The sequence below is a fragment of the Amblyraja radiata genome, chromosome 18 (genome assembly GCF_010909765.2).
Source record: "Amblyraja radiata isolate CabotCenter1 chromosome 18, sAmbRad1.1.pri, whole genome shotgun sequence".
Taxonomy (NCBI): domain Eukaryota; kingdom Metazoa; phylum Chordata; class Chondrichthyes; order Rajiformes; family Rajidae; genus Amblyraja; species Amblyraja radiata.
The window spans coordinates 5,233,687-5,248,495 of NC_045973.1; the positions used below are offsets into that span (position 1 = coordinate 5,233,687).

At 39.7% G+C, this 14,809-nt stretch overlaps 1 protein-coding gene across 1 annotated transcript in view; it reads left to right on the top strand.

Moving 5' to 3' along the window:
- ptprg (protein tyrosine phosphatase receptor type G) overlaps positions 1 to 14,809 on the top strand; it is a 535,498-nt gene that overhangs the window by 421,271 nt on the left and 99,418 nt on the right. Inside the window, exons 10-11 of the mRNA XM_033036632.1 lie at positions 8,196 to 8,304; positions 14,445 to 14,494. Of these exons, the coding sequence (XP_032892523.1) occupies positions 8,196 to 8,304; positions 14,445 to 14,494 (159 nt within the window). The remainder of the gene's footprint in view (positions 1 to 8,195; positions 8,305 to 14,444; positions 14,495 to 14,809) is intronic.

Consider the following 14,809-nt stretch of genomic DNA (forward strand, 5'->3'; position numbering starts at 1 on the left):
TTGGTGTCAACAGAAGTGGGGAATAATCTAAGTGGGTACCAGCTTGAAGGAAGCAGGAACATAGGTTAATCTTCCCTTCATCAGTCGCAATGATGCTTACTGGCCCTGAGGGGATATTGCAGATTAATGGAAGGCATTGCCAATAGAATAAGCTGTTACATCTTGAAAGAAAAATGGATAACATACTCATTTAGTGAAAAGTATTGAACTAGCCCCTGGAGATACTGTAAGAGAATGGGGAGTGATAATCAGCTCGTTGTTTATCATGTAACAACAACAATTCTTTAAAAAGTCTCTTGGTTATAGTTTTGCTTCAGCGTAACTTTTTGATAAATTCACATTTAATGCCAAAATGATTACCCCTGCTATAACTTTGTGTTCCCTCATGACAAGAGCCTCAATCACTATGTGGACTTGCTTGGGTCTTTGACCTTCATGATACCGGTAAACGGAACCCTAAATAAACACGGAGCAGGGAGCACACAGCACAGGGACAGGCCCTTTGGCCTACGCAGTCATGCCGAACGTGATGCAAAGTTAAACAAATCTCATCTGCCTGCATGTGATCCATATCCATCCATTCCCTGCATATCTATGTGCCTATCTAAAAGCTGCTATCATATCTGCTTCCATCACCACCCCTGACAACCTGTCTAGTCACCCTTTACTTTCTGTGTTAAAAAAACTTACCCCTCGCATCTCCTTTAAACTTTCTTTCTCTGACCATAAAGCTATGCCATCAAGCCTGTGACCTTTGCACCCTGGAATAAAGGTTCTGACTGTCTACCTTATCTTTGCCTTTCATAAAGTTTACATACTTTCATTAATTACAATTGCTATCCTAAATATTTGCTGTACCTGCATGCAACAATAAAAGTTGGAGCCATGTTATTAAAAAAATACCTCCTCACCGATGAACTGTAGGTGAAGACCCCAGACATTCTACTTGCCTCTTATTCATCAGCAATGAGTAGACAGAAGATCCATTGATTCACAAACTAGGTATTTCGATGTTTCGTCTATAATTAACCAATGTGCCAAATGAACATCCAGTACTATTATCCTGTAAATGGATTCATTTTATGAGAGAGAGAAACCACTGTAAGATTCAGCTGTAGTTTAATTCGCACATATGGAGATTTTGGATTATGCCGCAGTTCTGTGCAGGATGATTTGTGCACAGTGACAATATAAACCCAAAGTTTGGCACATACTGCACGATCCTTCATTTGAAGGATGATGATATGCCATCAGATGAAGGACTGTTCAACCACAAATGGGTAAACGGAAGATCCATTGTGACACAGTGCAAGGATGGAAACTTGATCTTCCAATGTACCTCATTGTGGCACTGACGCTTTATTTCTCTGCACTTTCTCTGTACCTGTCACACTATATTCTGAATTATGTTTTGTTTATCTCTTGCACTGCCTTGATGCAATGAATGTATGGTTTGCCTGGATGGCATGCAAAGGATTTCACTATATCTCGGTACTCATTTTTTAATAATAAACCAATTCCAATTCAGTGTCTGGATGTTTCGTTCGTATTTCACTAAACAATATGCCAAATGAACGTCCAGTACTGTGATCCTATAAATGGAAATATTACTTTAATATCCAGCCGTCTCCATCCTAGAATAGTGCTATTTCGTTCAAACCTTCAAACAAAATATTTTCTACAGTGTTGGATAACTATTGGTGCTAGAAGTGGTGGAACGAGTGGGAACATAATTATCAATAGCTTGTCACTTTCTTCAGCATATCCCTAGAGACACTGGCAGCAGCATCCTCTTGTTGAGATTGTTTGAAGACTTTTTTTTACTAAAGCTGTGTTTGTCTGGCATTTAAGGCTTATGCATCATGTCCTATTTAGACAAAGTGGAGTCTAAACAATTTGATAAGATCTGAGGAAATACTTTGTGAATTATGAGAGTTCCAATAATTTTCATGGATATTGTTGCATAATAGATGTTTGTTAATAACTAAGAATTTTGGCATAAAGATAAACAAGCAGGTGGGCACCAAACCTCAAAACCCTGCTCTCTCCTACATGACAAAAGTAAGCGATTTTTGAATAATGGTGATTCATCCCTTGGAAATCCATGTGGCTTTTTTGCTTACGGTTGATTTGTGGCAGAAATTGAAGTCAGGTCTGTGAAATGAGGTTGGAAACATGTAGCAATATTACAAACATAAGTAGAACATCTCTGATCAAGTTAGTGGGGAGAGGGTGTTGAATTTTACTCCAGGTGATAACATTCGTACAGCTTCAGTCAATTGCGAGGCCCACCAACCTTAATTTTCGGACGAGGAGTGGGAGCATCTATTCACTCTAGCTACCCGCATTCCACCTCCCACCTCCCACTTGGTTCAGCTCGTAGGCATCTCAAATATTAGCATTGAAGCCGGAATTAATGCAAACTTGAATTTTATGTTTCCTATGCTCTTTCAGGTTTCACAGAATACTTGAATAAAATTAGCCATCCTATTATTTATACTTATTGTACTGCATAGGCACATATCAAATAAATTATAATGGATCAGTATGACTGTGTCCCAATCCCAATTCATGGGAAAATTCCAGGTTTAGGAGGTTGATGGATGTTATGATCAAGATTATTCAAAATAAGAGAGGATGCATTGTGAATGTATAGAGGGAAGTCTGGGAGAACTGCAAAAAAAAAAGGAAGCCTGTAATCAATTTTATCTGTGTACAGTGTGGATTTTCAGGTCATTGGACAGATGCAAGTAGTCTTGCTTCATTTTAATGTAACTAAGCAAAACGCAAGTACTCTAATGGCAGGAAGCAGTATTCTGGCTATTAATTCCCATAATAAAAACTGAGAATGTGGGAAACACTCAGCAGCTCAGACAGCGTGTGTGGAAAGAAACGGTTAATCCTTCAGGTCAGAGACTCCTTGTAACACCACCTGAAAAGTAACTGTTTCTGTTTGCACACATGCTGTACCATCATACTGAGTGTTTCCACCATTTTCTGCTTTCTTTTCAAATTTGGAGTTAGTTTTATTTGCATTAATTCCAACAAAGTCTGTGCCAAATAGCCTCATGATTGTTCTGCCTGTTAAGATTTTCTTTTGTGTGAAGAGAAAAATTGTCATTTGTTGCTTGGTTTGTAACATTGTCACCTCCGAGTTAAAAGGATGTGGGTTCAAGTCACACAATGGGAATGAGCGTTTGATCTAGATTGATATTCCAGTGCAGAAATGAAGATGAGATTTTACTGGAGGTGCTGCTTTTAATTGAAAGGCTGAACTAAGGACCTATTTGTCCTCTTTCCTGGATTCTAAGGTCCTATGACACTGTTTCAATGAGGTGGGAAGGCCGTTTCCTGCTAACCTACCCACTGTTCATTTTTGGCTACCAGCACAAAAGCAATTAACTGGTATCTAACGCATTGCTGTTTGTAGGAGCTTAGTGTAGCAAATATGCTGCCAAATGCCCGACTGTAGAACAGTGGCTAGACTTCCATGCACGTTTAGGCATTATCCGTAATGCAATTGAGAAGTCTTAAGGTTATGAAATAAACCGGATAAATGCAAGCTTTCTTAAAAATAATCTTCATTACTTGTACATACAGAAAATTCAGGAATACAATTCTGTCCTTGGATTGCCATTCGTTATAATGGAATCAGATTTCATCTATTCATTATCCTAGGAGTTCTCTTTCTTTCATTTTCAATTCTGTTTTCAATTTATTCAAAAATATTGTTATCTGGGTCACACTAATAGATGATGCATATTATGAGATCGTGCAGGAATCCATCAGAACAGTCAATACAATGATGTATTGCTGTGTTCCCTGTTGTCATAATTGGTTATTCTTGAACAGATGCTTATCTAAATTAAATGGAGAACTGGCAGTGTATATATCACATGCAGAAGGTGGTGCCACAAAGGAGGCCATTTTGATAACTTTTGATTATTTTTATTGGGGAAAACTTGATGAATTGATTTGAATGGAACTGCTGACATAATTGAATGTTCTATTATGGACGTGAGAAAACTGCATAATTTATACACTTATTATTTACACTAAGGGTAAAACTTTAAGACATCTATGTCCTTTGTGGATTAAATAAGATTGTTTTTATTGTACAAGCAAGCAGTTTATCAAAAAAAGCCAAAGCAATCATTGCAGCCCTTTTTAGTAAAAACCCATTTAGTATGTAATGGAATTGGTCAGTTGGGTGAAATAGAATTTTGTGGAATGCCGTTGAACAGCCATCTTCTCATCTTGGAGACGGTGGACTCTTTTGGTGAACGCTTCTTGGACTTGTTTTGAGATTTCTTATTGTACCACAATAGGGAGAAGATTGATAAGCTCAAGATTTAATATCAAGAGCATTTTTAGCCAGTTATTTCCTGAAGATAATTTACATCTGTTCTCTAGAATCCATCGATCCAGTAGTTGTTCACTGCAATACAGCCAGGAAGTAGCATCATAAACTACATACACAAGAAACTGCAGATGCTGGAATCTTGAGCAAAAAAAACCCAAAGTGATGGAGGAACTCAGTGGGTAAGGCAGCTTCTGTGGAGGGAACACTCAATTCCAGCTTTCTCACCACTACTCCAGTCTGAGGAAGGGTCCCCCCACAGAGGCTGCCTAACCCCCTGGTTTCCTCCAGTACTTTGAGTTTTTATCATAAACTGCATGATAGATTTAAGACCTCTTGGAAACTGTCGCTGAAAAGAGACAGTCTGGGGAAGATTTGTTCTTCAGTGGTGATGATTCCATGTGGAGTAAATGTTGACAAAAACCACCAAAAGCCATCAGTGCTGTATCAAACTATGGAGCCAACGAACCTGTGGTTAGTGCTGCCCATTCACTTGAGTGATGGAAGTGAGCATGAGACCCACATTCACCAGTTGATTGCTTTCTGGTGAACCAATGTACACATTGATTCCTGCACCAATTTTCACAGCTTACATTTTTAGCTAAATGTGTTTTACTGCTCTGGAGTAAATACCAACATTTTCAATTTAAGTAGCAGATGCGATTTTAATGTGGATCATGATTTAAATACACCGAATTCTGGATTTCAACACTAGACGTAGCAATAAGGTGATTTAAGATTTAGGTGTTTTGAGTTAGATGCTTTGATACTCTCAAGCACACCTTGAGTAGTGGTCAGCAGAACAGCATGCAGTGGGAAAGACCTTGCTGGCTTGAGCCAGGCCCTTTCTTATCTCACTGACCGGAAATGTCCTGGGTTCTCTGGACTTGGCCTCAGGGCAGCAACGCTTTCCTGGTGCTCTGAAGCTTCCTTACAGCTGACAGCAGATAAAGCTTTACCAGCTGTAGAAGCTGTGGATGAATTCAAATTAATTATTTTTAAATATCCATGCCATTCAGAAGCATTTATTCTGTTGAAATCCAACTACAAAAAAAATAAGATTTTAAAAGCAGTCAAATTTCTAAAATTTTAAAGCAAGTCAAACTAATTATTTTGGATAAAGGAACTTGCCTTTGTCTTTGGCTTACAACCGCAGCTTTGCACTGCCTATTGATATCAATAAGGATCTTCAATCGTGCTGTTCTTCCCAGTGCATATGCCTGGTGATTTCAGCATGCTCTGCTATGTGACGTTGATCACACTGACAGATGCAGGCACCATCCATCTCTCTGTAATTTTGGGACTTCAAACAATACATGTGCAGATGTCCGGAACTGCAGCCATTTAAATTGCTAAATGTCATTGTTTCTGTTCAAAAATGCCAGCATATGCCAGTGAGATCTGGTACATTTATATATTTTAACTCTTTGATGTATGCCCTTGTTCCAACAGTCAATTCAGCATGCAATTTAAAAGTAAAACAGACTGGATTGATTTATTTGTGCATTTGAGTGCAGTAATTAACAACTTAGTGTCAAGGTTGAACACAAAATTATGAGGTTACACAGTGGACCAGGAAGCAGCTGTGGAGAGAACGGGCAAATAACGTTACGGCTCAGAGCCTTTCTTCAGACTGATTGTAGTGGGGTACAAAAGGATGGAAAATAGGTGGGGGCAGGGCAAAGCTTGGCTACTGATCGATGATTACAGGTTCTTACTCCCCCACACCTGCATTCCAAAGCAAAATGTTGCCTGATCATTCCCACCACAGATGCTGCCTGACCCACTGAGGGACTCCGGTACTTTGTTTTACTCAAGGTTCTAGCATCTGCAGATGCTTGTCTCTAATTTCATATACATATTTACTTAAAAATATGTTACACATTTCCCCTCTTTGAAGAGCATTTTCAATTACAAGTTCAATCAAATAGGTTTCTCGGATGCTTGAACTTTCTTAAATGTGTCTGAGTTACTGACATTGTAATTTTTTCACATGTGGCATCACGACTTTCTCAAACTGCAATCAGTCCAAAGGGTTCTGACCCAAATCTGGACAATTTAGATGCAGGAAAAATGTTCCAATGTTCGACGAGTCCAGAAGCAGGGGCCATAGTCTTAGAATAAAGGGGAGGCCATTTAAGACTGAAGTGAGGAAAAACTGTTTCACCCTGAGAGTTGTGAATTTGTGGAATTCCCTGCCACAGAGGGCAGTGGAGGCCAAATCACTGGATGGATTTAAGAGAGAGTCAGATAGAGCTCTAGGGGCTAGTGGAATCAAGGGATATGGGGAGAAGGCAGGCATGGATTATTGATTTGGGACGATCAGCCATGATCACAATAAATGGCGGTGCTGGCTCGAAGGGCCGAATGGCCTCCTCCTGCACCTATTTTCTATGTTTCTATGTAAATCGTCACCTATCCATATCCTCCAGAGATGATGCCTGACCGCTGAGTTATTCCAGCATTTTGTGTTCTATGCAGATCCCAGCATCTGCAGTTCCTTGTGTCTTCAAAGTAACAGTGTTATTTTATCCTTTACTTTTTCTCATTTTCAGCTCCTTTCTCTCCATCTTTCTTTCACGCTCTATTGGAATGTACAAAGTGCAAAACATTTTAAAGGCGCATGTCCTATTGTTATCAGGCTATTGATGGTGGATCATCTTCGGAGAAGAATGCTTAAGGGCAAAAAGTTTGGCATTTTAGGATTTGATTTCTATTTAATTTGGAAATTCGCCTGCCTTCTGCTTTCATTTTCTGAGTTTAATTACAAGAAACATTAATGAACTTGGTGCTCATTGAGCAGCATTTATAACGTTGATGTAGCAGTGCATATTAACAATAGGAATAGTGCAATGTTGTCAAATACATATTCAAGAGTTGGAATGAATTTGGCAACTTGCTGCAAGATTATTGGCAAATAGCTGTGAAATATTTTACACCAGACTTTGTTAACATAACATGCCAACTCTGAATTCAATACTGACATGGTTTTGGATGTTTCATGTGCATAAGGATGCTGCCTATGTTGCTAATAGCTGTCCAGGGAATCTACCATTAGCTGGTGTGCTTCCTTGCAAGGTTGCAAGGTTATCATGCTCCAATATGTGAGCGGCAGAAACTCTATCGGGCAACAAATAAGAACATATTTTCCAGGATAGGGCAACCTTCAAACAACATGGAGCTGTGTTGGAACTTGGCCTAGCGCTATTCAAGTTCAGCCTGTGTTATGAAACCAGATGTCGTTGCACACTAGTTATCTGGTACACAACCATGATTTGCCGTTAGATAGAGACAGCTGTATTCAACAAAAATAGTTTTATTACCAGAATGAGTCAGAATATTTAATGAAATGATTGAAAAGCTTGCATGCTTTGGCTCAAAATTGGACATTATTGGCTACACAGTAAATTACCTGGTTATTCATGTGGTATTTGTTTTTTTATATATATTGCTGCTTAATCATAGTATACACAAGAGACATTGATGTATGTGCTCATAAATCTAATCTGTTGTGTCGGAGAGGAAATGAGTTGGGACTGAATCGTATTTATATTGAGATTTTAAGTTCTAATTTCACAAATGAACAATATTTAAATTCCATTGGGTAAGATATTTTAACGATACTAATGTTTGTTGAAACTTTTAATTACTTTTGCAAATATTTAAAGTGTTTGTTTGGATTGAACCTCAACTAATCAAACCTAATGGAGGTAGTTGATGATGAGTTGTATTTAAAATCATCAAAAGTTTGCGTGTTATTGCCTAGTAGTTTTTACAATGTGTAATTTATTAACATAAATTGTAATGTAATTGCTTGTCTATATTTCTTACTCAGGAAGCCATTATCAATCATGTTTCCCTGGATAAACTCTACCTGTTTCGTGTTCAAGCTGTATGTCAGAATGATCTGCGAAGTGATTTTAGCCAGACAATGCTATTTCAAGGTGAGCCAATGTGGAAACAGAAATGAAGATGAGATTTTAATGTTTGAATTTATTTAACTGTAATAAGTGGCCTATTTCTGGTCATCAACAGCATGAATTGAACGTAAATATAATTTCTTCATTCTGCGATCCCTCTCCCTTCCCATTATGGTTTCCCATTAGTCTCATGTAATTTTCTGTCATATATACTGACAGGATTGAAAAAATATAGTTAATGTGAAGTTCAAAAAAAATCATAATTGCAAGGAAGCATGTTGATAGATTATAAAATGAGTGGTATTTAAACCATTTTGGTGAGAATAAGCTTTTGAATCAATTTACCCAATTAACGTGACAGTTTATAAAAAGTATGTTAAAGAGAATAGAGACATGATCCTGGCAAGTATGAGATTGGTTTAGTTTAGAGATACAGCGCAGAAACAGGTCCTTCGGCCCACCGAGTCCACACCGACCAGCGATCTAGTATTGGACGCACACTGGGGACTATTTACAATTATTTCAAGCCAATTAACCTACAAACCTATATATCTTTAGAGTGTGGGAAGAAATCGGCGATCCCGGGAAAAACCCACGCAGGTCACGGGGAGAACTTACAAGCACCGTACAGACAAGCACCCATCGCCAGGATCAAACCCGAGTCTCTGGCTCTGTCAGGCAGCAACACTACCGCTGAGCCACCGTGCCATCACTGTACCACAATGGGCCAATTGGCTGACTGTTGTGTATCCCTGTGTGTTCTATGACTTCTCCTTGACTGCCCTGAATCTACAAACACGGATGGACATTTAAGATATTCCTCTGGTGCTCAACAGATTACTGTCTTAAAATGTCTGTATCCCTGAAACCTACAGGACTATGCTACAGGACGCTCATTTAATCTAACCCTTATATTTTGAATGTGGAGCCACAGAGCATTAAACTATCCAAAGACTTCATGTTCAAACTTGAGTAAAAAACATTGTAATTAATTATTCTTGCTTTTAACATTTATTAACTTTACATTCCAGCTCATATAAAGTACACAAAACACTTCTATGCTCAGAGCCTTCCGCATATCGGCATGGACAACATGGGCCTGTTCCTGTGCTTTTCTGTTCTATGCTCTCTATGTTTTATATCCTTTCCCCCTACCCAGCGCTACAAAGAAGGGTCACGACCCGAAACATCACCTATTATTTTTCTTCAGAGATGCTGCCTGGCCCGCTGAGTTACTCCAGCTTTTTGTGTCTATCTTTGGTTTAAACCAACATCTGCAGTTCCTTCTTACACATTTTGTACGCCACTGTTACCTGGTGTTTCACTTTGCCCAGCTTCCATCTCCTTTCTCCAACTTTAAAACATTGACTGTATCTTTGTTGGCTACAGATGTTGGCCTATTTGCCCTCTTCATCATTGGATCTTTGCTATTACTTTACAGCTTGGCCATTCTGCATTTCTTGAAAGAAAGAAGGCACTTTGGCCTTGATAAGAAGTAGTTGAGGGAAGAGAGTCAGGACATATACTTGCATCATTTACTGCTGGAAATCACAAAGGCTCTGGAATGAAAGGAACATTGACTATGAGAACCATATTGTAACATAGGAGATTTCAGTGCTGCCATATAGCTAATGGTCACAGTTTCTTCCTCCATGGGAGTTAACTTCTACGGGTACACCTTCGATTAGACGCTATTGTACGCAGTTAAGTACCCCTGGAATTGGAGGAGAAAGTAAAGTCTGTTAGTAGATGTGATGATGTTTGATGATATTGAATACAGAGTGAATAGTTAGAAGAATGTGTGAGCTGTTGAATGTGGATGTGAGACTTCAGCAATGTACAGTAAAGCACATCATTTTGGATAAAGATTGATTGATCACGAAAGGTGAACCATGGGAATGTAGTGAATTAAGTTGTGTCTGATACACCATGTTCATTGACTTCAACCACTGATGAAGCACAAACATTTTCTGGCACTGGATCTTCAGGGCTTGGCCCCATGTATTGATCTTTGACATTACCTATTCCAGCTGCCTTTTGAATGTGTGCCTTGAGACTTGGAGCATCTCCGTCGACTATTCATCGACAGGGCCGATTGACTTCCATCAAATCACCCGCACCTGCTGTAGCCACAGTGCACCTTCCTTTAGAAGGTGCAGGTTGCCTTTGCCTGGAGAAACCCTCCCATGATTTCAGCCCTTGTACTTGCCTTGATGCAGTTCAGCGAATCTTTTAATTGAAATGAGTGTAGTGGAAAATCACACAATATCAGTTTCAAAGAGAAGTCTTCAGCGTTATCCCTTTCCTGGGAATTACTGTTATATAACTGACCCAGCATCATCCTTCCTCCACATTCTCTTTTATTGCTTTTCCCCCCATAATTTATAATGACAGGTTTTATTCTTGTCAAACGCTGAGCTCAATAATGAAATTGTTGTATTGTCAAATGACAAAAATGCACCTATCTGCTGCTTGCAGATGCATCATATACTATTACAAAGCTGTACCTGGACTCACATTGAGTTATGTCAATAGCATATGGATGGCAATGCTTCTGGAATCAGATGGATATGTGCTAGGTACAATTCATACAAAAGATGAAGTAAATTAAAATCAGATTCAAGTTGGTATAGAATAAACTGCAATGTAAAAAAAACATGTACAAGATATAAAACGCAAAAGGTGATTCAAGTAAAAAGGAATGAGTAGTTGTTCAGTGCAAAGATGACTGCCCAAAAGGCAGCAGTTCATACATATCCCATATGTCCAGTTGTAGTACAAGCACCAAATTCCCAACAGTAACTACCCATGATCATCAGGGTTGTTAGTTGTTTGAGACATGTAACTCACCTAGGTCGGAAGATCCTAACCATGGAGGCTAGAACAAATATTTTCCAGGGGAGTGTATAAAAATACTTTCAAAATTTTAAACATTTTTCTTATAGTTAACAAATAGCCATTGTCTTTCTATATTCTAGACCTTATCAATACGATAAGAAAAAGAAAATGAATATCGTATGGTGCCGCTACAATTGTTACTATTCACATCTTTAAGAAATCTCCATGTGTTTCAAAGTCACAAGAGAATGTTTGCAAAAAAAGATCTGCTGGAGGAACTCAGCAGATCAAGCAGCATCTGTGGAAGCAAAAGGATGGACGTTGTGTTGGGTCGAGATCCTTCATTGGGTTTGCTGTACAACCTCCAGCAACTTCTCATTTGTGCTCCAGATTATAGCATCTGCAATCTCTTGTGTCTCCACCAGAGTTGAATGAAGAGCATTCATCATGGAGTATGTAGTTGTTGGTAAATTAGCAAACAGATAGGTTCTACAAGAGCATTGAGATATGTGACGTGTTCATGGCTGCAAAGACATCAACTGACCAGCAGGCTGCCTCAGCTTGCTGGTGCTTGCCCCGGAAGTACACTCTTAGCAATGTTCCTCCAGGCATAGTCTTCCACTCCAAAATAGTTTCCCACGGGATCAGAGAGATCCAGCGTAACGCAGGAGTGTCTAAGCATAAGACATCTGCCACTGCCTTGGGGTTCTGCAGCAGCTGATGAATGTCTTTGATTTTCACAAATATTTAGAAGCATTGAAGCATTCTGGAAAAAATAAACACTGTTTTTAAAAATGTGAAGATTATAAGGAATGGATCTGCATTAGTAAAAGATTGAAAGACTGGAAGATGTGTTCCCAATCTTTTAAAAAGCAAGGAGCGAATAAAGAGGAAACTATAGATGAGTTAGTCAGACAAGCTTCGTAGGTAAACTGCTGGAAATGATATTGGAGTCTTCGGCAGAATGATCCAATAGGTACCAGTTTGCAACATCTACTACACAGATAAAAGGGAAGGTGATAGTAAATCAATGTGAGACATTAAGTATAAATAAAAACTATGTTTCAATGCAGACTCTTGAAAAGGCATGTGGTTCATGACCTGCTACTTGATTAATTTCTCTCTACGGCGAGTAAACAAGAACAAACGTTGTAATTCATGAGCCTTTGATCCAATTTCTGCCAGCAAATCATAAGCGTCAGTTGTTAATGCCTGCACGTGTGTGAGATGGGATGGACAAATGAAACCAGCATTCGTAAAGACACAAAAATCAGTTTGAAGAAGGGTTCTGACCCAAAACATCATGTCCACTGCCTCTCTGGATGCTACTTGACGGGTTTTTCCAGCACTTTGGGTTTTACTCAAGATTCCAGCATCTGCAGTTTCTTGTGTCCCCATTTCTTGATAGTTGCGACTTGCCCCATTATTGGGCACAAACCAGTGCTTCCACACCTCCAAAAAAGTTTTCCTTAAATAGAATCCGAAATATCCTGGAATTTGATGGTATTTCCTGAAATTTTCAAAAATGCTTCCTGTGTGCTATTTGTTGGGTTTTTATTCCCGCGGGCACACGTTACTAACACAAAGAAGAACAAGGCAAAACAGATCCATGTATCTACACCATATCTGCCTGCTTCTGTTACTCACTTGTACAGTGTTATAGACAATAGACTATGCAGGAGTAGGCCATTCGGCCCTTCGAGCCAGCACCGCCATTCAATGAGATCATGGCTGATCATCCACAATCAGTACCCTGTTCCTGCCTTCTCCCCATATCTTCTGACTCCGCTATTTTTAAGAGCCCTATCTAGCTCTCTCTTGAAAGCATCCAGAGAACCCGCCTCTGAGGCAGAGAATAATAATAATATCTTTTATTGTCATTGCACATAAGTGCAACGAGATTTGGTATGCAGCTTCCATCTGATGTCATAACTTAAATAACTAATATAATTTAGATTTAGATACCCCGAGATTCCACAGACTAACCACTCCCTGTGAGAAAAAGTGCTTCCTCGTCTCCGTTATGCAATGGCAGCTCGTTGCCTCCATCTGCTTTCGTTGTCTTTGTTTTTTCAACCTCCTCTCATGTGTCTCAGTCTCAGCTCTCTCTCACTCCCACCCTCCCTCCCTCTCTCACCCTCTCCCTCTCTCCCTCCCACTTTCCCTCCCCCTCCCTCTCTTTGTCCCACCTTCTCTCGCTCCCTCTCTCCCTCACTCTCTCTCTCTCACTCCTTCCCTCCCTCCCTCCTTCCCTCTCACTCCCTCACTCTCCCTCCCTTCTCTCCCTCTCCCTCGCCCTCTCTCCCGCCCTCTTTCTCGCCCTCCCACTCTCCCCCCCTCGCTTCCTCCCTCTCTCTTTCTCCCTCCCCTCCCTCTTTCTCTCCCTCCCTCCCTCTCTCTCACCCTCCCTCTCTCCCCCCTTCCCTCTCTCGCTCTCCCTCCCTCTCTCACTCCCCTTCTCCCTCCCTCCTCCCTCTCTCCCTCCCTCTCTCCCACTCTCCCTCCCCTTCCTCTCCCTCCGTTCTGTAAGGTCAAGGCCAATCCCAATGTAACTGCCATCCCACAGCCCACTGATAACTTTTCACCACTAGGCTTATCCAGAATTCTACCGCTGCCTGAAAAATAATCAAAGGCTCAACTTCCACTGAGAACGAGAATTCCAAAGACTCATTGTTATACGAGAATTTTCCCAAACAGTCTGTGACCTATAGCGCTGTGGCCATAGCGCTATGTTTAAAGCCCATAGTGCTGCAGCCAATAGTGCTATATTTAGAACCCATAGCGCTGCAGCCAACAGCTCTGTTTAAATTCCCATGCGTTAAACTGACAGAGTTCTGTTTAAACCTTTGAGCGCCAAACCAGCAGTGCTGTGTGTGTTACCTTTACATCCCTTCGCGGGCCGGATGCGGAAATTTCCCAAACGTTCCCGAAATTATCTAATTTCCCTAAAATTACCCGAAGACAACCAGAATTTCCCGAATTTCAGGTAATTTACCTTCAAAGTGGAAACACTGGCACAAACACTTAAAAATCATATGCACCATGCTTTGATGCATGATTAATGCAAAGGAAAATGGAGCAAATTATATATTTTTCTTATCCGTGTTTATACTTTAGCATCTTAATTATAAACAAGACAATGCAAAATAGTAGGCAATCTATCTTTTTCAATTTAGACCAAATTATATGTCGTTGTATTGACATCTTTGACCAGGTATGATTCACCAGTTTTTGCTAGATTTCAATGTGATTTCTGTTATTACTTCTGAATGATTTTGTGTGACTGAATTTATTATTCACCTTGAAATACTTTTCTTCCTCTCTAGCTAACACAACAAGAATATTTGAAGGAACCAGGATTATAAAAACAAGAATGGTAAGATAGAAATTAAACTCATCTGTTTAAAATGCATATAAAATTATATGTTTTTGAGGCCAAATGACTTCCAATCTTCAAGCATGCAGGAAAAATGGGAAAGATTTATAGCATCCGTGTCTATGCTTGAACATTTGCTTTCTACAGGTGATTTTTTTTTTTTTAATTCAAATAGTAGTCAACGATGTTAGTACAATGATAGCAGGCACCGTGTTACCATATCTGACATTGCTTATTCTCTGGGAAAATCATGGAGCTCCATGATATCGCTTTTGAACTTTGTTGATAGGAGTGGCAGACTGGCACAGTTAGTAA